Source organism: Myotis myotis, unplaced genomic scaffold (genome assembly GCF_014108235.1).
Source record: "Myotis myotis isolate mMyoMyo1 unplaced genomic scaffold, mMyoMyo1.p scaffold_m19_p_1, whole genome shotgun sequence".
Taxonomy (NCBI): Eukaryota; Metazoa; Chordata; class Mammalia; order Chiroptera; family Vespertilionidae; genus Myotis; species Myotis myotis.
The window spans coordinates 125,411,096-125,438,922 of record NW_023416313.1 but is presented as its reverse complement, the minus strand read 5'-3'; the positions used below and the strand labels follow the sequence as shown (position 1 = coordinate 125,438,922).

General features: G+C 39.2%; 1 protein-coding gene across 12 annotated transcripts in view; it reads right to left on the bottom strand.

Moving 5' to 3' along the window:
* Positions 1-27,827, bottom strand: part of ARHGAP12 (Rho GTPase activating protein 12) — a 206,078-nt gene that overhangs the window by 124,484 nt on the left and 53,767 nt on the right. The window contains exon 1 of one of the 12 annotated variants that reach the window (XM_036351232.1): positions 20,023-20,052. The exons of 9 other annotated variants lie outside the window; for them this stretch is intronic. In XM_036351232.1, coding sequence (XP_036207125.1) covers positions 20,023-20,037 — 15 coding nt within the window. In that variant the 5' untranslated portion in view covers positions 20,038-20,052. Of the gene's footprint in view, positions 1-9,480; positions 9,558-20,022; positions 20,053-27,827 lie in introns of those variants that run through there. 2 more of the 12 variants (XM_036351222.1, XM_036351252.1) reach the window with 2 other exon arrangements.

Below are 27,827 nucleotides of genomic sequence, written 5' to 3'. Positions count from 1 at the left end.
GGTATGGTGTGAAGCTGTCCACCAGGTGCATGGGCTTTGGGGCTTCCCAGAAGGTGCAAAGTCAGCTACTGTCTATGCCCTCCTTGGGGCCACCCAGCATAAGTTACAAAGCGATCTGCAGATGGCTGCTATATGTGTTGGGCTACAGCTGTGGGCAAACTACGGCCCACTGGCCGGATCCGGCCCGTTTGAAATGAATAAAACTAAAAAAAAAAAAAAAAAAAAAAAAGACCGTACCCTTTTCTGTAATGATGTTTACTTTGAATTAATATTAGTTCACACAAACACTCCATCCATGCTTTTGTTCCGGCCCTCCGGTCCAGTTTAAGAACCCATTGTGGCCCTCGAGTCAAAAAGTTTGCCCACCCCTGGTCTAGGAGGTGCCCAGGAAAGGTCAAACTGTGAACCTTAGCAAGCTGCTGCTAGTGTCAGGCATGGGGCCACTTACTAGAGGTTTGGGGCACACTGAGTCCAGCTGCTGCTTGTTTGAAAGATTTTACAAAATCTCTGAAGCCTGAGCCAGAACAGGCCACTTATATGGAAAAGATACCGCAAACAGTTTGGGTGGGGCTGCAAATTGGGTGGGGCGGATTATCAGGGATTCACCAGGGCACTGGGAAACTGGGCGGGCCAGCTTGATGGAGACTCAGATATGGCACCTGCCAGTCAGCTCTGTGGGGGGGAGGTCCCAGCACTTTTGTCTGGGAGCAAGCTGCCCTGATGCCAGACAATGTAGTTCCTCCCTCTGTATCCCTGGATCCTTTGAAGCTGCTTCCCCAGTACTGTAGCTCAGTGAAAGTGAGTCTGAGTAAATCTATGCACTGGCCCTTTAAGAGGAATGCCTGGGAATCTTAGCAGCCCTGTTTCCCTCAGCCTCAATCCCCGCTGGTTTTTACAGCATGAAATTATGAAGACTTCTCTTCCTGGCACTAGAACCCTGAGCTGGGGGCCCTGGTGTGCAGCTGGGACCCCTTTTTCCTCACAGGAGGCGTCCTCAGTCAAGATATCCCTCCCAATTAAAAACACACACCATACATGCATGTCGGATCAGCCCATTCCTCACTTCCACCCCTCCTGCCAGTCTCAATGTGCTTTCTTCTTTAATTCTCTAGTTTTAAGACTTCCATCCAGCCAGATTTGTTTGTGGGAAGATGTGAGTACCAGTGTTTACCTACGATGTCATCTTGGTTCCTCCTCCATATAAATTTTAACTGAAAAATACAACTTTCCAAAAGGCAATCTTTTAACCAAAAGCCAAATTTTTTTTTTTTTGGGGGGGGGGGGGGGAGACATATAATATCCTGTTTCATTATTTTAAAACATAATCTTACAAATTACAGTGTTCATATCTTAAAGCATGATGGCATTGAGACTTTAAGTTCTATAGAGCATACTGATATTTTCTATGATTTACTTATTTAGCTAACATTTAAAAACTAATTATGAGTTAGGTGGGAGACAGGTGGGAGATGAAAATAAGACAGTCCCTGTCCATACGAGCCAGAAGCCTAGTATAAAGAGGAAGAAAACTCTTTCAGTGGCATGAGCTAAGTGCTACAGTGAAGTGTGTGTACAGGATGCTCTGGGTGCACAAGGGAGTGGCACTAAACAGGAAGAATGTGAGACATGGTGTTCGGAAAGAGTTCAGAGCATAGGTCCAAATAGATCTATAAAGGAAAGCAGGAGGAAGCCTAGCGAACAAAGAAAAGTAATGGGCATTCAAGCACATTCAAAATCTGATTTTAGCGACATAACATAAAGAAATGAAAAGCAGCCTTTCAATAATGAAACTGTAAAAAGCTTTGATATAATTTTCATAGTAAATAAATTCTTTTCCTTACTATTTTGTTTTTTTCAGGTGGTTATCTAATTATTGCTACTCAAGGTGACTCAACTCCTATAGGGTTTGATACCTTATATTTATATACTAAAACTGAACCCACCCTCCCTTAGCCAACAACCGTCAAACTATCAAAGGTCTGTCACCATTTTTGTCTCCTCTTTTGACACAGAAAATAATAACACAGGTCCCAAGTAGGAAAGCTGTGAGGCCTGACAAATGTTTATCCGTAGAAAGCCAGACATGAACATATTGATGAAATCATTTCTGTACTACAAACCTGTAAGAATAGCTGCAAACAGACAGCAGTGCAATAGTTATAAATAGTACCACACTATAAAGTAAAAACACTGGTAGCTAAAGAGTATCTGTACCCAAAGGGTGGATAGGTAAGAGATGACAAACACCACTGTGAAAAGCCCTGGGTAAAAGGGACGAACAATAATGCATAGTAATAAAGGTGTGTGCAATTAGGAAGTTTATTTATCACAGGTAAAAGATTTGCCAAAAAGGAACAAAAGACAGATTTCCTCTTTAAGATCAAGCCTACATCTCTCCAGAGTCATTTTCTGTAAGCATTCAATTTGTCCTTGAGTACTACTCCCTTCTCTCCCTTTCCTCCCTCTCCCTCCACCTCCCCTCCCTCTTCTTTTTACCACAAACCATTCTTGCATATTCACCAGTTCAAATAATCCCATCATAAGCTACTCAGAAATTTCAAAGCCATCTTGTGTCTCTTCTCTTTATTCCAACAAAGTTCTACTAATCTTCCTCCTGATATATCTTGAATTCCTTCCATTCTTATCCCAAAATAACCATGTTAATCTAGGTCCTCTTCATATTTTTTTACTGAATGATGAATGCCTCTATTTCCTCGCCTTGTGCAACTGATCCTTCACAGTACCAATACTTATTCTCTAAAAACACAAATCTGATTTTGTTACTCACCTGCTTAAAAACATTAATAAATACTTAATTCACTACAGAAGTCATTCAAATAACACAGCAGAGAATTTAAGACTCTTGGTCACTCCAATCCCAAATAAGCTTTTCTGCCTCATTTATTATCCTCCTTTCTCTTTATATTATTTGCTCCAAAACCCCCATATTATTCATAACTCTACTATTAATGTCAGACTATCCCAATTACCTTCAAATCTTTTCTTTACCCCTCTAATCTGGGATATCCAGTCCCCAACCATCAACCAATACAGCATATATAAAACCATACAAAGCTGGTTCAAAGGTCACTTTTTTAAAAATATATTTTTATTGATTTCAGAGAGGAAGGGGGAGAAAGAAAAAGAGAAAGAGAAACATCAATAATGAAAAGGAATCACTGATCAGCTGCCTCCTACACGCCCCCAACTGGGGACCAAGCCCGCAACCCAGGCATATGTTCTTGACCAAAACTGAACCCAAGACCCTTCAGTCTGCAGGCCGACACTCTATCCACTGAGCCAAACCAGCCAGGGCAAAGGTCACTTTCTTTTTAAGATGCTCCTCTATTATTTAACAGCATAATTCATGAGTTCCCTGTGCATCTAGAGCAGCACTAACATAAATATAAATTGAGTCAGGTAATTGCTTTCTGAATCCATAGAATATTTTAAGAAATTTAAAGTAAAGGACACAGCTACTATAAACTAATATTTATTTTTTATTAATTTCAGAAAGGAAGGAGGAGGAGATAGAAACATCAATGATGAGAGAGAATCATTGGTCAGCTGCCTCCTACACACTTCCCACTGGGGATTGAGCCCACAACATGGGCATGTGCCCTGACCAGGAATCTAACCATGACCTCCTGGTTCACAGGTCAATGCTCAACCACTGAGCCATTCGGGATGGGCTAAACTAATATTTATTGATAAAATCTCATTATTAATTTATGTTGAAAGTATTCAACCAGTTATGTCTGTCCCTGGTCCGTTAAGGTAACAAAATTCTTCAACTCAGACATTATGCTGAGATAGTAAGACATAGTTACTATTTTATGCTGATGAAGCAACATGCAAAGACCTGGTACACTGCCATTATTCCAAATGTCCCGCCCTAGGGATCTGAATGGTAACTGTATAATCACCATGACTAAAGATTCCTTTGTTGCTGAAATTTTTAGAGAGTAAAAAGTTTATGGTACAATTACAAATGAAAAAAAAAATGCATGTGTGTTTACTTGTTGAGTGTATATATGCACAAGTTTTAGCTTAGAAGTTGAAAGTGCTGGCAACAATAAAAACATAAATTTCAAAAAGATACTAAATTAATCCATAGTAACAAGGTGCACATATAAATGGCTGACATACCATCCTTCCTCTCATTTGCCGATAAATGACTATTCTTTTTTTTGTTTGTTTTTTCAAAAATAAGATTCTGAAATAGCATTTTGAAAACTTCTAAATATCTATGTAAAATAATTTCTAAGTTGTCACTTCAAATAACACAAACAATGGGTTTCTAACTTACCACATGTACCAATTCATTAATAAGTCTGCATGACAATACTATAATACAGTTGCTTGGATAATCTATTATTATATTAACTAGTGGCCCAGTGCATGAAATTCGTGCATGAGGGGGTGTGTCCCTTGGCCTGACGTGCACCTCACCAATCTGGGACCCCTCGGGAGATGTCCAACTGTAGGTTGAGGCCCAAACCCTGTGGGATCACAAGCCGGGACCCCTGACTCCTAACCACTCACCTACCTGCCTGCCTGCCTGCCTGATCGCCCCTAACCACTCTGCATGCTGGCCAGCTTGCTCCAACTGCCCCCCCTGCCGACCTGGTCTCCCCAACTACGCCCCCTGCTGGCCTGCTCACCTCCAACTGCCGCCCCCGCCCCCCCGCCAGCCTACTCACCCCCAACTGCCCACGGGTACCCTTGCAGGTAGCAAGTGCTGATTAGGGGAGGAGGGCATGATTATTTCCTGGGACTGTAGCTATGGAAGCTTTGCAGAGGGTTCCGCAGGCCTTGGAGGGGTGGGCTCTGGCCAGCAGCCCTGTAGTGGTGGCCTCCACTGGGGGCCCGGCAGTGGTGGGCCGCAAGCCCCAGGTGCCTCAGGGGCGCTGATGGGTAGTCACTGACAGGTGGTTGCCAGCGTGCTATTGTTGTGGGCTCCCCTGGTGGGGGTGCTGGGGGGAAGAGGTCGGGAGTCAGAGGTGTGGGCTGCAGCTAACCCCAAGGCTGGGTCTTCTCCCCATCCGGTCAGCCTCCCTGTTCCCCCAGAGGTGAGGAGGCTGGGGTAGGGTGTCCGTCTGTCCCCCCGGGAGTGTGGGAGCTAGGGTAGGGTGTCCGTAGAGGGGGATTGGAAGAGCTCCCCATGGCCACTTCCTCTTCCTTCTTTGCAGTCCAGGCTCCTGTCAGGCTCCGACCGCCCGCCCCCTGCTGTGCATGCATCAATATGCAAATTGGTCGTTACTGGGACACCGTAACCGCAATTAGCATATTCCCTTTTTATATGTATAGATTCCAAACTGGCTGCATAGTTACAAGATTTAAAACACTATCTCCTTAAAGCTATACTGAAAACTTTATACAAACTACATAAAAAATAAATGATTTTCCATCATCTTTCACCTGTTTGTATTTTCTAATTTATTCTTCAATGAATACATTTATTTTGAAATGAGAGTAAAAAGAAAAAAAATAATGTGGAAGAGGAAAGACCATTAGTTTAAAACCACATGACAATTCTAGAATGATCCTTAGGAAGTTCTATAACCTAAGCTAAAGAGGCAAGAATACATAATACCCCTGGAGGTCAATACCAAACTCAAGTTTACTAAGAAAATCTAGAGTAGGCAAGTAAGAAGGGCTGGTTCAAAGTCATAGGTATTTGGGTTCACTGTAAATTAGAATTATAATCCTCAAATAAAGCCATAATGTGAATACCATTCCCATTAGCAAGTTTCCCAAATTGCTAATGGATAAAACAGAATAGGGTAAGGACAGGTTAAGATATGTGAGGTATAGTGGAATTGTGCTATTAAGATAGTGATCAAAATCTAGCACTTATTTGAGTGAGCAGTTCATCCTAAAGTTTCAAAAACTGAGGCCTGTCTAGACAAAGATTAATCATTCCCAGCCCTTCCCTCTTTGCAACCACCACCCCCATCCATCTCCAGAACTTTTCTCATCTTGCAAAACTGAAACTCTGTACACTTTACCCTATAAACTCTCCATCTTCTTCTGCCCCAAACCCTGGCAACCAACATTCTATGAAACCAACATTTCTGTCTCTATGAATCTGATTACTCTAGGTGCCTCATATAAGTGAATCATATTTTTTCCTTTTGTGACTGGCTTATTTCACTTAGCGTAATGTCTTCAAAACTCATCCACGCTGTAGCATGTGTCAAAATTTCCTTCCTTTTTAAGGCTCAATAAATACCATTATATGTACATGCCAAATTTTCTTTATCCACTGATGGAAACAAGATGCTTCCACCTTTTGGTTATTATGAACTAGAGGCCTGGTGCACGAAATTCTTGCACAGGTGCAGTCCCTAGGCCTGGCCGGCGATCAAAGCATGAGCATCTGGCATGGAAGGGCAAGTCTCAGCTGAACTCTGGGCCATGGAAAGCACCTGGGCCCCGGTACCCCACGCACCCCCCTCCACCTGTGTCACGGCACCCAAGTCTCCACGCAGAGATGCAGTGAGCACGGCCAGATGCCGTGGGCCGGGGTGTAGCGTGGGCCTCTGGTTCGCCCAGCAGCGCTACATAGAAGCCGGGTGGGCAGCGAGCTCTCTCCCAGCCAGCCTCGCAGACCCGCTCCTGCACTAACCCACGGGGAGCCCAAACGGACCCTGTGGTCCCAGCAGCTGTGGTCCTGAGCCCAGCTCACCTGGAAGAGGCCGCTGTAGGAAGTTGGTTGCCACCCTCAGTTCCCCGTCCTACCCTCAGTTCCCCGTCCCAGCCCAGGACTCAGTCCTGATCAAGCAATCAGGGCCTGCCAGCTGCAGGTCACAGTCTGCAGGGCAATCAGCAAGGCGATCGGGCCCCCACTCGCACCCACCTTGGCCTGGTGCCACCCATTCACTTGCTCCACCATCTTGCCGCAGTCCCGCTCTTATCGGGGCCCATCAGGGCCAATAGCTCCTCCACTGCCACCCACTGCCAGCACCACGTCGCTAAGGCCTGCCATGTTCTCTGCCGCACCCAGGTGGTCAGCGCACATCATAGCAAGCAATCGAATTCCCGGTCTCCAGGTCAAATGACCACCCGAGGGGACAATTTGCATATTGGGCTTTTATTATTTATATATAAAACCCTAATATGCAAATAGACTGGTGGAACAACCGGTCGCTATGACGTGCACTGACCACCAGGGGGTGCACGCAGAACAGTGGGCATCGGCAGCAGGTGGCAGAGCACAGAACATGGCGGGCATCGGCTGCAGCGGGATGCTGGTACAGGTGAACAGGAGCACCATACCAAAGCGGGACACCAGTCGCTGTCATAGGGCACAAGCCTCTGGGGGTTACTGAAAATTCTTTGCACCTGCGCGCCACGGTCCCACCCAGTGCTCGCACCTACTGCTTGCATCGGCCGCCAACACCCGGCGCTGGCCCCAATCACTTGGCACCGTCAGTGGGTGCGAACGGCAGCTCCTGGCCCCAATCGCCCATCAGGGCTTCTCCACCTCCCCCTGCTCCTGAGGGGTGATAGGGACAGGCAGCTACCTCTTGTACCCGCTGCTGGCAACCGGCGTCAGTCCTGATCACTTGGTGTTGTCAGTGGAAGCGAACAGAGGCCCAATTGCCCCTGAGGGCTTCTCCACCTCCCCCTGATCTTGAGGGGTGATCAGGGCAGCCACCACTACTCACACCCACTGACAGCACCGGCCCTGCTCACACCGCTGCTGGCACTAGCCCCAATCGCACCACGCCATCAGTGGGTGCGAGCAGGGCCAGTGCCGTCAGCACGTGGGAGCGGCGGTGGCGGGAGTGGGGCTGCCAGCAGACAGGGGACCAGGGGCCATGGCAGGAGGAGCCGGGCAGGGACACAGAGGATGGGCTAAGTCCCGCCCTTGTGCCCACCACAGCCCACAGTTTCTTTCAAGGAGCACGAATTGGCGCACTGGGCCCCTAGTATAGGATAATGCTGCTATAAACATGGACATATGAATATCTGTTCAAGTCACTACTTCCAATTCTTTTAAGTACTGTGATGATTAATTCTGTGTCAATTTGACTAAACTAAGGGGATGCCCAGATAAGCAGGAAAAACATTACTTCTGGGTGTATTTTAAGGGAGTCCCCAGAAAAGATTACTTGAATAAGTAGAATGAGTAAAGAAGATTTTCCTCACTAATGGTGATGGGGCATCCTCTCATCCAGTGGTTCGCAACCTGTGGTTCGCGACCCCTTTGGCAGTAGAACAGGGTCGCCTAAGACCATCCTGCATATCAGATATTTACATTACGATTCATAACATTAGCAACATTACAGTTATGAAGTAGCAATGAAAATAATTTTATGGTTGAGTCACAACATGAGGAACTGTATTTAAAGGGCCAGAAGGTTGAGAACCACTGCTCTAATCCATTAAGGGCCTGAATAGAACAAACTGTCAGAGGAAGGGCAAATTCACTTTCTCCACTTGAGCTGAAACATCTATTGCCTCCTGCTCTAGGACATTGGCTCTTTTGGTTCTTGCGCCTTAGGATTCAAACACAGACTTGCACTCAGCCCATCCCAGTTCTCAGACCTTGAGACTTGGACTGAATGAATTATGCTACTGGCTTTCCTGGTTCTCCAGCTTGCAGATGGCAGACTGTGGGACTTCTCAAATCCCCGTAAGTGTGCCCTAGCCGGTTTGGTTCAGTGGATAGAGCATTGGCCTGTGGACTGAAGGGTCCTGGGTTCAATTCAGGTCAAGGGCACATGCCCAGGTTGTGGGCTCAAACCCCAGCAGGGGGCATGCAGGAGGCAGCCGATCAATGATTCTCTCTCATCACGGATGTTTCTATCTCTCTCTCTCCCACTTTCTTCCTCTCTGAAATCAATAAACATATATTTAAAAAAAAAAAAAATCCCCGTAAGTGCATTAGCCAATTCCTATAATAAATGTTCTCTGACATTATCTCCTATTGGTTCTGTTTCTCTGGAAAACCCTGACTAACATATCTATACACAGAGCCTTTTTATTTTTAAACTCCTCCAAAAAAAACCTTACCGTTAGCTCTAAGGGTCATCATTAAAAATCATACTGATATTTTACATGTTTTCCACTTCCCAAATGGTATTTACATACATACTAAATACCATTAATCCAAAGGGGGATAGGGAATCAACAGTTAAGTTTAAAGCAATTTAATTTTGTTCCTCTCAACCACCTCATATATCCCTAATTCCCAGGGAGAATAATATAAAGCATCTACTTATATTTCAAAGTGCAGAAAACAAAATCATCGAATAAATCATGCTCCAGTTCTATGAAGAGTTAACGCTAATCAAAACTGTAGTTTGTTTTCCAAGATCCTTAGTCTCCTAACAGGCCCTTCCAAATTCTCTTCCTCATTAAAACTAGCTCAGTTCAGAATTTTTAAGAAAGATTCTTAAATACAAAGATACATTTCCCATAAGTCATAATAATTCCTGATCCTCCTCTAAAGACTCAGAATTACTCTACCTTATTCAAAGCTCACTTGAGAAATGTCGGCTCCCCTTTGGTTCCAAATTATATGTTTGTTCCTTTTCATCAGGTATCTAAACATTCACAGGAGTAATAAAAAGGTTTTCATTTAGGCTTTTTGAAGTCTCTACATATAAAACAAACAAATGAGAAAATCTGTGACAGAGATCTAAATTCAGTTAAGATTTACTAATTTCTTAACTAGTGTGTCCTTTTGGGATACTGGTGCTCTTCAGAATGAGACATACTGAAAGTGCCATAAAGATGCCTGGTTCCTTTGAACAGAAGTGCCAGTATAGGAAGAAACAACTCTGATTATCACAGTTTTCAGTCTCCATATTCTATTTTAGTGAACGCACTAACAGAAAAACTATTAGGTATCAATAACAATACGTCAGAACAAGTAACTACTGTAAGAGTTTCCATAGCATTTTTTTACATGCAAAAAACATTAATATCTCAAGAAAACGATTTTAAATGTTACATGCAATAAGCACCAATTATTCAAGAAAAATGATCTTATATATTACAATAATCATTAATATTAATTATTAGTTAATAATTGTTAATAATTAATACTTCAAGAATAAAAGGATTTTTAGTATAATAACATTACTAAAACTATACTAACATAGTATGACACCACAAAAGATGTAGGAAATACTAAAAATCTGCAAATAACAGTATTACTTCTATTATATTCTAGAATATTTTCTCCTCTGGCTCTATTTTTGTTCATCAGTTTATGTTGTTCATTATGTTCCACAAATGAGTGAGATCATACAATATTTCTCCGATTTGCTTATTTCACTTGGCATGGTGCATTTAAAGTCTATTTTTGTCAGGTATGAGTATTGCTACTCCAGCTTTATCTTTTCCATTTGCATGGAAAATTTTTTTCCAACCCTTCACTTTCATCCTGTGTCTTTTGTTTTAAGGTGGGTCTCTTGTAGACAACATATAGTTGGGTCATGATTTTGTATCCATTCAGCTACCCTAAACCTTTTAATTGGAGCATTTAATCAATTTACACTTAGGGTTATTATTAATAGGTACTTATTTATAGCCATTTTAATTCTGAATGGCTAAGTTTCTTTCTGTTCTTCTTCTCAGCAATCCCTTACAGCAATCCGTTTAGTATTTACTGTAATGCTGGCTTGGTGGTGATGAACTCCTTTAGCCTTTTGTTTGGGAAGCTCTTTATCTGACCGTCTATTTTGAATGATAGCCTTGCTGAATATAGTAATCTTGGTCTCAGATCCTTGCTTTCCATTACCTTGAGTACTTCATGCCATTCCCTTCTGGCTTGTAGAGTTTCTGATGAGAAATCAGATGTCAGCCTATGGGAACTCCTTTGTAGGTAACAGTTTTCTTTTCTCTTGCTGGCTTTAAGATTCTTTGTCTTTAATTTTTGGCATTTTAATTATGATGTGTCTGAGCATGGGCCTGTTTGGGTTCTTCTTGTTTGGGGTTCTCTGTGCCTTATGTAACTTTCTCCTTTGTCAGGTTATGGAAGTTTTCTACCATTATTTCTTCAAACACCTTCTCTATTCCTTTCTCTCTTTCTGCCTCTTCTGGTATACCTACTATTCTAATATTGTTATGTTTCACATTGTCCCACTGCTCCTTTAAGCTGTCCTCCTGTTTTTTAATTTTTTTTCTTTTTGGTTCTCTAAATGAGTGATATTTTCAACTCTGTCTTCTAATTCTCTGACTCAATCCTCAGTTTCCCCTAATCTGCTGTGTATTCCTTCCAATGTGTTCTTTATCTGTGTTGTCAATCTTTATCTCAGACTGTTCTTTTTTCAGTTACTATATCCTTTTTCATACTGTTGAGCATTTTTACCATTACTCTGAACTCTGTTCAGATAAATTTCTTATACCTGCTTCATTTATCTCTTCTTCTGGAGGATTCTCTAGTTCGTTCATTTGGGGGTTGTTTCTTTGTTTCCTCATTTTGGTTGTCTGGGTTTGTGACTATGTATTGGGTAGATCCTCTATACCTCTCAATCTCTAGTGCAGGACAGTGTTAAAGGCTGTTTCTGACTAAGTGGATCAAGTAAAGTCTCAAAGCCTCCAGAGACCGCCTCTGTCTACAGACAAATAGGATTCTGACTTGAATTGCCCCCAAGCAATCGTCCTCAGGTGTGGCAAGAGTTTTTTTTCAACAGGGTGGGGCAGTTGCTTCTGCCTGGAGACTAATTGTTACTTTTAATCTCTTAAGTGGCCTCAGGCCAAGGTGTTTTCCAATAGGGTGTGTCCACTGTCTTCCCTCCAGGGAAGGCAGATGTCTCTGTGGGAAAGATGTCCTCTACTATGTGAGGGAATGACTCAGCCCGGGAAACTTGAAGTGTCTGACTTCTGAGCTCTATCCCCCGAGTCCCCAGTCCTGGGTTCTGCTCTCACAGCTCTAGTCTACTGCGCCCTCCCTCTGCAGGAGCACAAGGTGGGTGGCTCCACAGGGAGGTTTTGTGCGTTGGCCCTGGCAGATAGAACCCCATTGCTTTTCACAGCTAGATGTTATGTGGGTACCCTCCTCAGTTTTGGTGCTCTCTGCTGGGGAGCCCAGCTTCGGGATTAGATGCCAGAGTTCTCAGTGGAACCCCCCCACAGCTGAGCTATCTCTCTGGGACTTCAGCTGCCATCTGTGGGTGCCCGGCCAGCCCTTTCGCACCTCTGCCCCTCCTACCAGTCTCTATGCAGTCTCCACCTTCAGTCCTTGGGTATCAGGGTTCTCTCCTGTGAGTTTCCCATTGATTATTCAGGAAGACTTTCCACGTTTTAGTTGTAATTCCAGCTTGTTCCTGGGAGCATGTCTGTTCAGCATCCTCCTACTCTGCAGCCATCCCATTTTTCTAATTACATTTAGTTACTACAGGAAATTAAGATTTATTAATTCCCATTTAAATCTTTAAATCTATAGCTAAAAAATTAAAAGATTACATTCCTTCCCACTTGATAATGCCTAAAGAAAATCTGGCTATTAAGTTACTATAATTGATAAACAGATTTTTCCATAACTCATTTAAATTATATTAAATAAACTGTCAATGAAAAAGTACTTCAATAGATATATGAAATATTTGGTTTTCTATAAAAACAAACAGTTCTGACCTGCCGACATGGCTCAGTGGTTGAGCATTGACCATGGTTCAATTCCTGGTCAGGACACATACCCAGGTTGCGGGCTTGGTCCCCAGTGTGTGGAGCGCAGGAGGCAGCCGACAAATGATTCTCTCTCATCATTGATGTTTCTATTTCTCTCTCCCTCTCCCTTCCTGTCTGAAATAAATAAAAATATAAAATAAAATAAAACAAACAGTTCTAAGCTCTAGGTAATATATTAGCAATACCATCCAAATAACATGAGTGCTTAACAATGCTTTTCAATAATAAGCATGATAAATCAAGTACAGAAAAATCTGATATACCTAAGGGAGGTATTTAGCATATAATTAATAAAACTTTAAAACCACACTTTATTCACTAGAAAAATGATGCATTAAGTTGCACAAAATGTTAGATTTAGTCCTCTTTAAAGTATGAAATACACATACCAAAGCAAGCAAAAGTCATCTGACTTTTTTTAAAAAAAATTGGAAAACAAAAAATAGGATTAAAAAAAACCTCTAGAAATCTACTACTTAAGTATACACCCCTGTTGATATCTACAAGTTTTAATAATACAGCCTGAAATATTCTTTCCTTAGAATATTTAACACTTTCAAACATCTTGCACTTCCATTATTTCATAATGAAACTCCTGAGCTTCCTTTAATATAAAAATCTGAACTGTCTAATACCAGCTGATGACATTTTGAGCAAATAATGGCAACAATTCTTTTTCCAAAGCCTCCAGTTTTATCTGTACAGCAATGCTTTCGCAATTTTGCATTTGAACATTTTATTATTAAAATGAGGCAAAAATGAAAATTGGGAAAAAAAAATAGTACAACACTTCCCTGTATTTCCTTATGGTAATAGGAATTCACAAACTCTGCTGCAAATCAAGCCTGTGGTCTGTTTTTGTAAATAAAGTTTTATTGAAACATAGCCATGTTCTTTTTTTTTGCATATTGTCTATACGCTAAATGGCAGAGTTTACAACTTGTGACAGAGACCATACAGCTCACAAAACCTAAAATAGTTACTATCTGGTTCTTTAAAGAAAAAGTTTCCAACTCCTGTGAAAATAAATAAACTAGATTTTATTAAAATTAAGATTTTAAACTAATTTTATTAAAACTAAGTACACATGAATTAGATAAAACATATTATACTGCATTCTTCCAAAGTAGTTAAATAGTTATAAAATTTAGATCCCTTCAACACTGGCATTGTCCTTCTATAAACCTCAGAAAAGATGAACAGAAAATGCAATCTTCAGCTATGTAAAAATGTCACTTTCATGTTAACAGAATTTCAACTGATTTTCTTAACTGATCCGTAAATTTTAATACCTATTTAAAAGACAAAAGCATTTCTGTTGCTTAACTACAGAAATAGTTATCACAGAGAACTTCAGTGGTTTCCTTTAAGGAAAATTTTATTTTAAAAATATAATTGTATTAGTACCTAGTCCAAATAAAATACACAAAAATTACATGCAGAATCTCAAACTCTAATAATTTTTTAACTTATCTAACTTATTCTTTCCAACATATTTTTCCTCTAACCTTATATTTTGTATTACCCATTCACTTCTTTATCATACTAACTAGAGGCCCAGTGCACGACATTCGTGCACTCAGGGCGGGGGGGGGGGGGGGTCCCTTGGCCTGACCTGAGCCCTCTTGCATTCCAGGAGCCCTTGGGGGATGTCCAACTGATGGCTTAGACCCGCTCCCTGCCAGGAGCAGGACTATGCTGGGAGTCAGACATCCTTAGCGCTGCCACGGAGGCGGGGGAGACTCCTGCCACCGCTGCTGCACTAGCCAGCCGTGAGCCCGGCTTCTGGGTGAGCGGGCGCTCCCTCTGTGAGAGTGCACTAACCACCAGGGGGCAGCTCCTGCATTGAGTGTCTGCCCCTTGGTGGTCAGTCACGTCATAGCGACCGGTGGTTCCACTATTCGGTTGATTTGATATTAGCCTTTTATTATATAGGATTACCTGCATTCCAAGAAAACACCTTAAAATGTTACACTTGCCCAGCTGGTGTGGCTTAAGGGTTGCATGTCCATCTATGAACCAAGAGGTCACAGTTCCATTCCCAGTCAGGGCACATGTCCGGGTTGTGGGCTCAATTCCCAGTGGGGGGTGTGCAGGAGGCAGCCTATCAATGATTCTCTCTCATCATCCATGTTGCTATCTCTCCCTCTCCCTTTCTCTCTGAAATCAATAAATATATACACTGAGTGGCCAATTATGACCACCTGACGTTTGTAGGCAAATTAGCTATAATTTCACGCTGAAGTTGCTAGAGGGCCAGATCATTATAAACGTCTGAATAGCACAACATACCTAAGTATCGTTGCTGATCAAGTTCATCCTATCATGTTGATGGTATATCCCAATGGAGATGGCTTCTTCCAACAAGACAATGAGCCATGCCACGGTGCTCGAATTATGCAGGAGTGCTTTCAAGAACATGAGGGAGACTTTACCTTACGTAGGTGGCCCCCACAATCACCAGATCTCAATCCGATTGAGCATTTGTGGGACAAAGTTAAAAGAGCCATCAGGCAGCTGGTTCCACAAGCATCAAATCTCACAGAACTGGACAGTGCTATTCATCAGGCATGGTGTCAGATTCCTCGCATCATCTTTCAACATCTCGTGGAGTCAATGCCAAGAAGAATCACCGCAGTACTGAAGGCAAAAGGTAGCCCAACGAAGTACTGATGGGGTGGTCATAATAATCTGCCGGTCATAATAATCTGGCCACTGTGTGTGTGTGTGTGTATGTGTGTGTATTTTTTTAAGTTCACACTTGTCTTTAGTTAAAAAATATATCTAGATTAACAGACTGACACTAGGTTGGCAGTTGTTTCTTTAATCAAATAAATCCCACAACTGAAAGTATCACCACCTACATTCCCAAAATCATATTAGAAAATCCTATATAGTTCCTTGGCAGTTACAATAATGTTCCTCCACGCTTCTACAAGATTTCTAGCCATTTTCTGCAGGTACTTTTAGCAACCCCCATAGATAAAAGACTGTCCAGTTAAATTTTTTGTTGTGGGACGTAATAGAGCAATAGAAACAATCCACTATTCTACATAGGTATCTAGTATTCATTCATAAAGCATGGTTCCATTAAACGATTTGCTCTTTGCTCACCATCATATCCCCAGAACCCTGAACAATACAAGATATAGAGCTAGTGCTCAATAAATACTAAATTGATGAATGCATGAATGAATCATTCCAGTAAATCTAAAGTCATAATTTTTGCTTTTATTCTTCTCATGGTGTTTTCCTGTCCAACTGAAAATGATTAGAATACTTAACAAATATGTATGAATAATATAACAGTGCTTTTAAAATGCCTAGTTCACAATGGATATATTAAAACTATTGTTCACTTTGATGGTTCAAGCTTTTCTGAAATATAGGAAGACCCTGCAGATTCTATTTTCAAATATCTGTCTTGGTAGGGTCTCAGAAAAATGCTTATGTAGAAAATATAGCTTCACATCACTTCATTTAAGCATCTATATCAAATTTCTCCAGTAACTAAGTTCCATCTTTAATATTTCAATCAGATAGGTCATTGTATATCTATGACTTTTATAAGTCATGCAATCACTAAGTAAATTTTATTTCTTATGTAAATATTAAAATAGTCTAAAGCTGTTTTTCCTTTCTTTTTTCAATTAAAATGTCAAAAATATATAGTGCTATCTGCATGTCTGAGATCAAAGTAGCAAGAGTAATCTATACATAATAGAAATCATTTATATAGTATACTAGAGGTCCGGTGCACAAAAATTCGTGCACTTGGGGGGGGGGAGGGGGACCCTCAGCCCAGCCTGTGTCCTCTTGCAGTCCGGGACCCCACAGGTGATGTCCACCTGCTGGCTTAGGCCCACTCCCCAGGGGACTTGGCCTAAGCTGGCAGTCAGACATCCCTCTGGCAGCCCAAGAGCCCTCTGGGGATGTCCACCTGCCAGCTTAGGCCTGCTCTCTAAGCAACAGTGGGACATCCTTAGCACTGTTGAGGAGGTGGAAGAGGCTCCCACCACCACCGCTGTGCTCAAAGCCATCAGCCCAGCTTGTGGCTGAGCAGAGCTCCCCCTGTGGGAGCGCACTGACCACCAGGAGGCAGCTCCTGCATTGAGCTTCTGCTCCCTGGTGGTCAGTACACATCATAGCGACTGGTTGTTCCTGGTCATTCTGCCGTTAGGGTCAATTTGCATATTATCCTTTTATTATATAGGATTTTGTGCACAAGGCATAATTCTAAGTACTTATACTAATTCAGTTAATCTTCATAAAAATTCTATGACATAAATTTTACTATCATTCCCATTTTACAGATGGAGAAATAGTTCAAGAAAAATTCAAGTACCTGTCCAAGGTTAAACAAGTAAAAAGTGACCAATCTGCACTTTGAATCCAGGCAACCTGGCTCCACAATCTGTGTTTGTGTTCTTTGCCTCTTTTATACTATGCTACCTTTACACTTTATTTATGGTTAAAAAATTTATTAAAGTTATAATTGTAACATATTAAAGTAAACCATCCCAAAATTCAAGCCCTCTTTTGAAGTATATTACAAAATTAGATAAACAAGAAAAGTACTTGTACTAGTAAAAAAAATATATATTTGTTTGACAATGTATACTATATTAATTATAAAATAAAAGTGAAAAGTCATATATACCCTTTAATGTTCAGGTCTTTTGATTTCACTAGTAGCTTTAATGCTCTCTTTCATTCATTTTTACATTCAAGAACCATGCAATACATCCCAGATAGAAGGATACAAAGGAGTAATAGACAAATTCTTGTCCTTGAGAAGCAAGACTCAAAACAGTAAAGTGTACTTTCCAAACGTTACATCGTAAGTTTCCCCAAAACTTATCATACCAGTTTTCCATAAGAATATTTAAAATAGCAAAGGATTACAAAACATAATATAAATGTACTGAGCAATGTTATGTTAAAATTTTTAGCCCTGGCTGTCATGGCTAAGTGGTTAGACCAGGGCACTAAGGGGTCTCGGGTTCAATTCCCAGTCAAGGGCATGTATCTGGGTTGCAGGTTCGACCCTGTGTGTGGGAGGCAACCAATCGATGTGTCTCTCACATCAATGTTTCTGTCTTTCTCTTTCATTCTCTCCCTCCTCCCCTCTGTTCTACTACTCTCCAAAAATCAATGGGAAAAAATATCCTTGGTTGAGGATTAACAAAAAAAAAATATTTTTTAACTTGTTTAAACTATTATAAATAAGACAAGAAATAGCAAGTGTTAAAGAGGATGTGGAGAAAAGTGAACCCTCAGATACTGCTGGTAGGGATGTAACTGGTGCAGCCACTATAGAAAACATTATAGAGGTTCCTGGAAAAATTAAAACTAGAGTTACCACATGATCCAACACCCCTCTTCTGCATATCTACCCCAAAATGTTGAAAACACTTATTCATAAAGCTATATGTACCACTATGTTCACTGCAGCATTATTCACAATAGCCAAGACATGGAAACAATCTAAGTGTCCTTTGACCAATGATTGGATAAAGAAGATGTGGTACATTTATACAATGGAGCACTATTCTGTCATAAAAAAGATAAAATACTGCCATTTGTAACAACATGGATGGATCTTAAGAGTATCATGCTAAGTCTCACAAAAAAGTAGAAGAACCATATGATTTCACTCACATGTGGGATAAAAAACAAATTTACAGACAACAGTATAGTGGTTATCAAAAGGGTAGAGGAGCGAGAGAAGGACAAAGAGGGTAAAGGGGGTAAATTATATGGTGACGAAAGTAGACTAGACTTTGAGTGGTGAGCATAAAATGAAGTATACAGATGTTGTATTATAAACTTGTACACCTAAAACAGAGAATGTTACTAAACCAATGTTACTTCCAATAAATTTAAATTTTTTAAAAAAAGCTTGCTTGCCGAAACCGGTTTGGCTCGGTGGATAGAGCGTCGCCTGCGGACTGAGGGGTCCCAGGTTCGATTCCAGTCAAGGGCATGTACGTTAGTTGCGGGCACATCCCCAGTGGGAGTTGTGCAGGAGGCAGCTGATCGATGTTTCTCTCTCATCGATGTTTCTAACTCACTATCTCTCTCCCTTCCTCTCTTTAAAAAATAAAAAAAATATTTAAAAAAAAAAAAAAAAAAAAGCTTGCCTAATGCAGTAACACTATCCTTTCAGGCTAAAAAACAAAAATGTCCTGGGCCCTCAAATATATTTCAAGAGGCATAATACAGTACACAAAGTATATAAAGCACACATCCAAACAAATCTATTCTAAACCAATATGCTAACTGTATATTTAAAAATTCTGCTTGCCTCCTTAAGAGATTAGAAAAGTTCTTTTGAGAGTTTAAAATAGAAACTCATAAAGTTTCAAACTGTCTTTTTCCAATAAAAATTTCCTTTGGCAATAACAAAAATACATAGCAATTAATATTTATTAAGCATATATTCTGAGACTCCTGACTTACTCATCTCATCTTCTCAACACCCAAGAGTTAATTATTCCTCCTCATAAGGAAGTTGCTGAACCAAGAGTTACAACTACGTCTATTTGATTTCAAAGTTCAGGCTATTACTCACTACCTATGTTGTCCCTACCAAGTAGGTAATAGCAATCATTTCTTAAAACTATGTTTAATATTTTTGTTGCCACAGTGTAAAATATTTTCAAATTTAAGAGCCTGCACATTCTTTCTCCCTAAAGCTAACAACAGAAAAACACTAATAAGAAATATTAAGTGTTATCAACTTTAATTTCAGTTTGCCTATCTTTTGGTAAAAGATTTTAAAATAATGTTCTGCTTCCTAAAACATGCCTGGCACAGTATAAGCAATCAATACATATTTTAAATAATTAAATAATGCAATCCTCTCTACGAAAATAGCAACTATCCAACTCACTTCAGATTTCAAAGTTTCCAGAATACATTCTCACTTCTCACACTCATAAGAACAAATGTTCTGAAATTTGGTTCATAAATTACAGTTACTACATTTATGACACTACCCAAAATTCAAGCTCAAAACTAGAAAATATACTACTATAAAGACAACTAATAGTATTAATAATGATAAATACAAAAGTTTCTTTTTAAAAAGGTTCAATAATTTTTCATGTTACTTCTGATAATCCTGGAGAGTGGACTAAAATACACTAACTACAAGCTCTTTAAAGGCAAAAACTAAATAAGTCTTAGCATTTTAGCTAGCACAGAGAAAGCCTTTAATAAGTGATGAATGAAAAATAGATATTGGATATTCCTGTCTTACTAAGGGGATTTCAATTAGGCAAAAATTTCTGTCCCCCAGGGAAAATGATTGAGGTTTCACTATAGTAAAAAATATTTCATAAGATTTAACATTAATTATCCTCTTACCAAAATTTGCTTCATATTTTAGTTCAACAAGCTAAACAGATGAAAGGAGAGAAATTGTGTTAGTTCATCTTATATCAAATTATTGAAAAATAGTTCAAACACTAATAAAGCTATCTCTCACACTGGATATTATGCTTAAAGAAAAATCAATATAGTAGCCAGCCTTTCTTTTGCTTGGTAAGCTTTCCATTTTGTAATTTCAGCACAAAAATATTTAAGACTGACAAGAAATCTTTCCTTCCTCTTTTCCAACCTTACTACAGGCATAGTCTTTCACTTCTTGTCATTTCTAATTTGCAAAGTCAAGGTTTTCAGATTTTGAAACTGAGCATTTTCACACTGTGACTTCCTTGTGGGAATGTGGCTTTATGTATAAGTTTTGATATAAGCATTAACTCTAAGGCAAGAGGTTTCCAACACTTTAATTTTACCATAGTTCATATATGCTTACAAGAAAAAAAATTAAATTTAACTCTATGTATTTGTTAAAAGACCACTATGTTTTCCAAATTAACTGATACAGATTTTAATAAAGAACTCATCTATCAGTTGCCTCTTTTCAAAGAGTTTAGCCAAAAAATTTTAGCCAAATTTTAAAACATTTTTATCAAAAATTTTTATTATCATCAACCAATAACATATATGCCCTGTATGAACATAAAGTGATTTGACTGTAAGAAAAAGAATCTTGCAAGGCCTCAATTAAATGCCACTTTCACTTAAACCAGTGGGTCTCAACCTTCCTAATGCTGCGACCCTTTAATACAGTTCTTCATGTTGTGGTGACCCCCAATTTCATTGTTACAAATTGAACATAATTAAAGCATAATGATTAACCACAAAAACAATATGTAATTATATATGTGTGTGTGTGTGTGTGTGTGTGTGTGTGTGTGTGTGTGTGTGTTTTCCGATGGTCTTAGGTGACCCCGTGAAAGGGTTGCTCGACCCTCAAAGGGGTCACGACCCACAGGTTGAGAGCCTCTGACCAAATGTAGACACTTTCACCAAAACAGCAATTCTCAAACTTTCTGGTCCCAGAACCCCTTTTACATTCTTAAAAATCACTTGGGACACCAAAAAGCTTTTGTTCATGCAAGTTATCCATTGATATTTAGTATTCGAAGTTGAAACTACAAAATTTTTAAATTATTGGTGAAATTCCTTTTTAAACATAATTATATATTTATGCAAAATGGTAGTCTCCCAAAAAAAATTAGTGGGAAAAATGGCATTGTTTTACACTTACATTCTAATTTCTTCACTGTCTGGATTCTCATATCTGCTTCTACATTAAATCTATTGTAATATGCCCTAACCGGTTTGGCTCAATGGATAGAGCAACGGCCCACAGACTAATGGGTCCTGGGTTTGATTCCCAGGGTCAGGGCACATGCCTTGATTGCAGGCTCAATCCCCATAGGGGGACGTGCAGGAGGCAGCTGATTGATGTTTCACTCTCATTGATGTTCTAACTCTCTATCCCTTCCCCTTCCTCTCTGTAAAAATCAATAAAATATATATTTCTTAAATCTGTTGTAATTTGTTGTTTTGGTTGAAGTACATAAAGAAAAAATGTCCTTACACAGATAAAGAAAGAAGGCTTTTCAGATAATTACGGACATCCTTCACTAGCATTACACCAAAATTCAAGTGGCAGTTTTTTAGAGATCAGTTGCAATGTAGAACCTAAAATCACATCAATTAACTATTTGTACTTCATCACATTAAATTCATTTATCTATCTTGTCCTTGAATGACTTGTACCCATCACACATTGGTCATTTGAAAAATATTAATTCACTTAGTTATACTTATCTTCCAAATGCTGAAACATTTTATTATAAAATATATAACTAAATATCATCAAAAAATATATAACTAAATATCACCACTGCTTTCATCAAGGAAGTCTTGGGTTGAGCAGCTGTAAGCTCATGTTAGCAGATAAAAAATTTCAAAATTCTAATTTTCACTTGATAGCTTGAATTTTATCATTTGCAACAACAAAAAATCAATTGTTTTACTAAAATTGGTGAGCATATTTTGTTCATTTTTGTCGAAATGTCTAACAAGTGCCCTAGAATTAACCAGTTTGTCAGTCATTCTTTCAAGTAAAACTGGTGTTCTATGATAAAAGTGACTAGCTCAACTCAACTTAATCAAATGAGAATGTCCAAATGTTTTATAATTATTTTCAGTATCTTTAAAAATGCAAATTTCTCCCTTGACTTTGTAAACCGAAAATATGAAACTGTTTCTTCACCATAAAAAGAAAGTTATCTCTACCTACCTTACAAAGCAGTTGTGAGGCAACCATACATGTAAGCATCTATTCGACTGCTTTACACATTAAAGATGCTCAACAATGGTTAGTTCCTTTCAGCCTCCTTCTCTCTCACTATAATATTGGTTATTTTTATGAATAGCCTCTATATTTTTATTTTTCTATATCTCATTAAAAACCAAGTTGTCCTGGCTGGTGTGGCTCAGCTGGCTGGAGCATCATCCAGTACACTGAAAGGTGATGGGTTGAATTCCCAGTCAGGGCACATACCCAGGTTGCGGTTTCGATCCCCCCCCCCCGTCAGATTGTATGAGAGGCAATCGATCGATGTTTCTCTCACACATCGACATTTCTTTCTCTCTCTCTTGTTCTCGTTCCCTCTCTCTCTCTCTCAAAAAAAAAAAATCAACTTAAAAAAGCATATTTAAAAAAACACACACCAAGTTTCACTCACCTACTCTCCAATCACTTCTAAGTGACTCAATTTCACTCTGCTATGAGACAAAAAAATAGACAAGTAGTATTGAACCATAGGTTACAAAATGAGGACTTCAGAAGTCAAGTACTTTGTAGAAAGGCTGAGACAAAAATTTGGTTTAGAAGCCTATTCTTGCACTTCTTTCTTTAATGTACCAAGTTACACTCATGATTTTCCAGAAATCTGAGCTCAAGTGTTATACCATGCTTCAAAATAATTGTTGTGGCATTATTTGAGTAGTCATTCTGAATTTACACCATCTGTCTGGCATTTACTGAAGTAATTGCTAAAGATATTCTATGCATAGAGGTATTTTTCTCAACAAAAATGTTTCCACATCTGTTGTTTTTGTTAATATGTCACCTAGATTACCAAATTCTTTCCCAGAACAAAAACAGGGTGAAAACACAAAACATTTTTAATGTACAGATTTTTTAATGACTCTATTAAGATTCCATCATCTTTTCAACCATCTCTTCTATTGCTACTCTAATATAATCATACAACAAATATATATGTACTAGAGGCCCGATGCACAAAATTTGTGCAAGAGTAGGCCATCGCAGCCCCAGCTGCCTCGGCCCTCGCAGTCCAAGGCAGGTCGTCCGGACAGTTGTCCGGACGGTCATTCTGCTGTTCGGCCGTTTGGTTGATTTGCATATTACACTTTCATTATTATAGATGTGTACATATACATATATGTCGAGAGAAAGGGGCAGAGATAGAAATTTTTAATACCTCAAGTAAACTGGTACCATGACGTTAAACATAATGTGTAAGACTTTTTAAATCACAGACTTAAATATTCATGCATTTAAATTTATCAGAATCTGGCTACAGATGTGAAGAAATTTATATGAAACTGACCCTACACTGTATCCAAGAATTCTGAAACATAAAGAATACATTCATGCCCTGGCCAGGTGGCCAGTTGGTTAGAGCATCACCCCATATAACAAAATATTCAGGTTCAATTTCTGGTCAGGGCACATATACCTAGGTTGCAGGTTCAATCCCCAGTTAGGCCATATATGGGCGGCAACTGATCAATGTTTCTCTATCTCCTCAATGTTTCTCCCTCTCTCCCTCCCTCCTTCCTTCTCTATGACATATCCTATATCTTCAGATGAGGATTAAAAAGAATATATTCATTTACTATTCCAAAATATAGATATATTCCAATGTATAGCAAATAATTGTGCCAAATAACCATTTATTGTTTCTGAATGCAGAGTATTCCCCCTTTTCAGGTACTAGCACCACCACCATTCCTTTTTTTGATTATCTACCGTCCCCCAAATGATGTGATTCTGATGGGACTGCCAACCATGCTACCCTGTACACTCCACACCTTCTCTGTGAAGAGACTGCCACAAAATGCAGTTCTGACAAAACAGAATGCTCAACCTACCTACCAAAGTAATTGGCCCAGAGATGAGCATAAGAATTAAGCCAGGTTGAGAATTTTAAAAATGAACTTCAGGCCTTTCTTTTGGATCTAATGGTGGTGATAAAAGCCTGGAGCAGTCAATGACTATACCTGTGTATTAGTCAGAGTATACAAAAAGAAACAATAAGAAGTATATATGTATATATGTGTGTGTGTGTGTGTGTGTGTATACTGGAGCTCCATCTCCAGTAGGGGGGGCATTAAGGAGGCAGTTGGTCAATGATTCTCTCTCATCACTGATGTTTCTCTCTCTCCCTCTCCCTTCCTCTCTGAAATCAACAAAAAAATATATTTTTAAAAAAGAAAGAAAAGTAAATATTCTAACAGAAAAACTAAGGATGTGATACCAGTAGTTGCCAAAAACTTGTCTACAGCCATATGGAAGAAGTCTATGTAGAAGAATGATAGGATCATGGAGAGAGAATTAGAAATGAGAGACAAGAGAGAGAAAAGGAATCATAACAGCAAACCAGGCCCCAGTTGCAATCACCCCCAAAGCCTGGGTGAATAAACTCTCCCTGTAGCTTTGTTATATGAGCCAATAAATTTCCTTTTGCCTAAACTTAGTCACAATTGGATTTTCACCACTTACAACTAAGTTCTAACTAATACACAAGGGATTAAAGCACAAAATGGAAATAAATATAAAATAAAGCCAAATGCACCTAGGAATCATAGGTAGAACACAGAGTATAGAAGAAAATTAAAAAAAGAGAGAGAGCAAATTGTCTTAGAGAAGAAAAGAGTGAGAAAAGGGTAGGGTAAGAGGTGAAAGGGAGATGAACACAAGATGAGCATTATGTTGAGGGTGAGCCCAGTGAAACTGTATGCATGAATGCACATGTAGGCATTTCTTGGAAAGATGGTCTATGGCTTTCACTAGATCCTCAAAAAGGTCACCACCACACAATTAAGGAAGATGGGGCCTGATAAAGAGATATATGCAAAAATAAAGCAGGCTCTTTGTTCCAGAAGAAAGATAGAAATAAAGTATTTGCTTTCTAATATCAATAGTTTCTGAGAAAAGGCAGGAGTTATAAAAAAGGTATTCTTTTCCTGGAGAATAGGTATGCCAAACAGAATGAAACCAGTCACCATAGAATATCTCTATCAATTTTGCCTTCAGATTTAATCCAAATATAATTTCAAGTTGATCTAGCTCCTCTCTCAAATTTCCATCTACTTATCTGTTTGTGCCTAAATTTTCTTAAAGAAGAGTTATCAATTTTTACTCCATAATCACTTTGTCTAAAAATTTCCTTTTAAGAATCTGGGTTTCCAAATATCTTGAAATTATAGCAAAATTATGTGTAAATGTGCATTTCTTGAGGAAGGAGTTTGCATTTCTCTTCAAATTCTAACAGGCAATGTTGATTTTGTCACTCCCTTGGATTTCACTAATTAAAACATTACCGAAATAAGACTCATTGTAATATAACCAAGTCTCCATGATGTGGAGATGAAGATAATTTTTATGGATTATTGGAATTCTTTTTCTTTCCTTCTTACTACTCATTAGTATTTTACAGGCTCAAAGCAAAGGATAGCCAAGAGAATGGAATGGAACTAAAATGTCAATCAATCCACATTAGTACTTTCTAGAGCAGTGGTTCTCAACCTTGGCTGCACATTAGAATCACCTGGGAATCTTTTCAAAATCCTGATTTCTGGGCCTCATCCTCTGGAAATTCTGTTTCTTTGTTAATAATGTTGTGGCCCCACTCCATAACAAAGAAACAGAATTTCTGGAGAATGAGGCCCAGAAATCAGGATTTTAAGAAGATTCCCAGGTGATTCTAATGTGCAGCCAAGGTTGAGAACCACTGTTCTACAGTAAGGTTAAAGAATAGTTTTTTTAAAGGTTAATGAGGAATGAGATAAAACTAACAACTACTGAGAGTGAAGGAGAGAGTCAAGATGGCAGGTAAACATGGCACCTGCCGCCTCCCACAACCACATCAAAATTGTAACTAAAATACAGAACAATTATCATTCAGATCTGCCTGAAATATGGCTGAATGGAAGCCGTACAACTAGAGAATTAAAGAAGCAGCCACTGCCAAAACATTCAACAAAATACTAGAAAATCTGATCCAGCAATACATCAGAAAGATCATACACCATGACCAAGTAGGATTTATCCCAGGGATGCAAGGATGGTACAATATCCGCAAATGAATAAACGTGATACATCACATAAACAAATTGAGAGATAAAAATCATATAATCATATCAATTGACACAGAAAAGGCATTTGACAAAATCCAACACCCTTTCTTGATAAAAACTCTCAGCAAGGGAGGAATAGAAGGATCATACCTCAACATAATAAAAGCCATATATGACAAACCCACAGCCTACATCATACTCAATGGTCATAAACTAAATCGATTTCCCCTAAGAACAGGAACAAGACAGGGATGCCCTTCTCACCACTCCTGTTCAACATAGTACTGGAAGTACTAGCAATTGCGATCAGACAAGAAGAAGAAATAAAAGGCACCCAAACTGTAAAAAAAGAAGTAAAACTGTCATTATTTGCAGATGACATTATACTGTACATAAAAAACCCTAAAGACTCCGTCAAAAAATTATTAGACTTAATAAATGAATTCGGCAATGTAGCAGGATACAAAATTAATGCCAAGAAATCTAAGACATTTCCTTACACCAATAGTGAACTTACAGAAAGTGAGACTAAAAAAGCAATCCCATTTACTATCGCACCAAAAAAATTAAGATACCTAGGAATAAACTTAACTAAGGAGGTAAAAGACTTACATGCAAAAAACTACAGGACACTGAAAAAAGAGATAGAGGAAGACATAAACAGATGGAAGGACATACCGTGTTCATGGATTGGTAGAATCAACATCATCAAAATGTCCATACTACCCAAAGCAATCTATAGATTCAATGCATTCCCCATTAAAATACCAATGGCATATTTCACAGATCTAAAACAAACGTTCCAAAAATTCATCTGTAATAAAAAAAAAAGACCTCGAATAGCTGCAGCAATCCTGAGAAAGAAGAAAAAAGTAGGTGGGATCTCAATACCAGATATTAAGCTGTATTACAAAGCCACTGTTCTTAAAACAGCTTGGTACTGGCACAAGAACAGACATATAGATCAATGGATTAGAATGGAGAACCCAAAAATCGACCCAAACCACTATGCCCAATTAATATTTGACAAAGGAGGCAAGAGCATACATTGGAGTCAAGACAGTCTCTTCAATAAATGGTGTTGGAAAAATTGAACAGATACATGCAAAAAGATGAAATTAGACCACCAACTCACACCATACACAAAAATAAACTCAAAATGGATAAAAACTTAAACGTAAGATGGAAACCATAAAAATACAGAGGAATCCACAGGCAGCAAAACCGCAAACATATGCCGAGGGAATTTCTTCCATGATACTGCTCCTAGGGCAATGGAAACTAAAGAGAAAATAAACAAATGGGACTACATCAAAGTAAAAAGCTTTTGCACAGCAAAGGAAACCATCAACAAAACAACAAGAAAGCCCACTACATGGAGAACATATTTGCCAATGATATCACCGATAAGGGTTTAATCT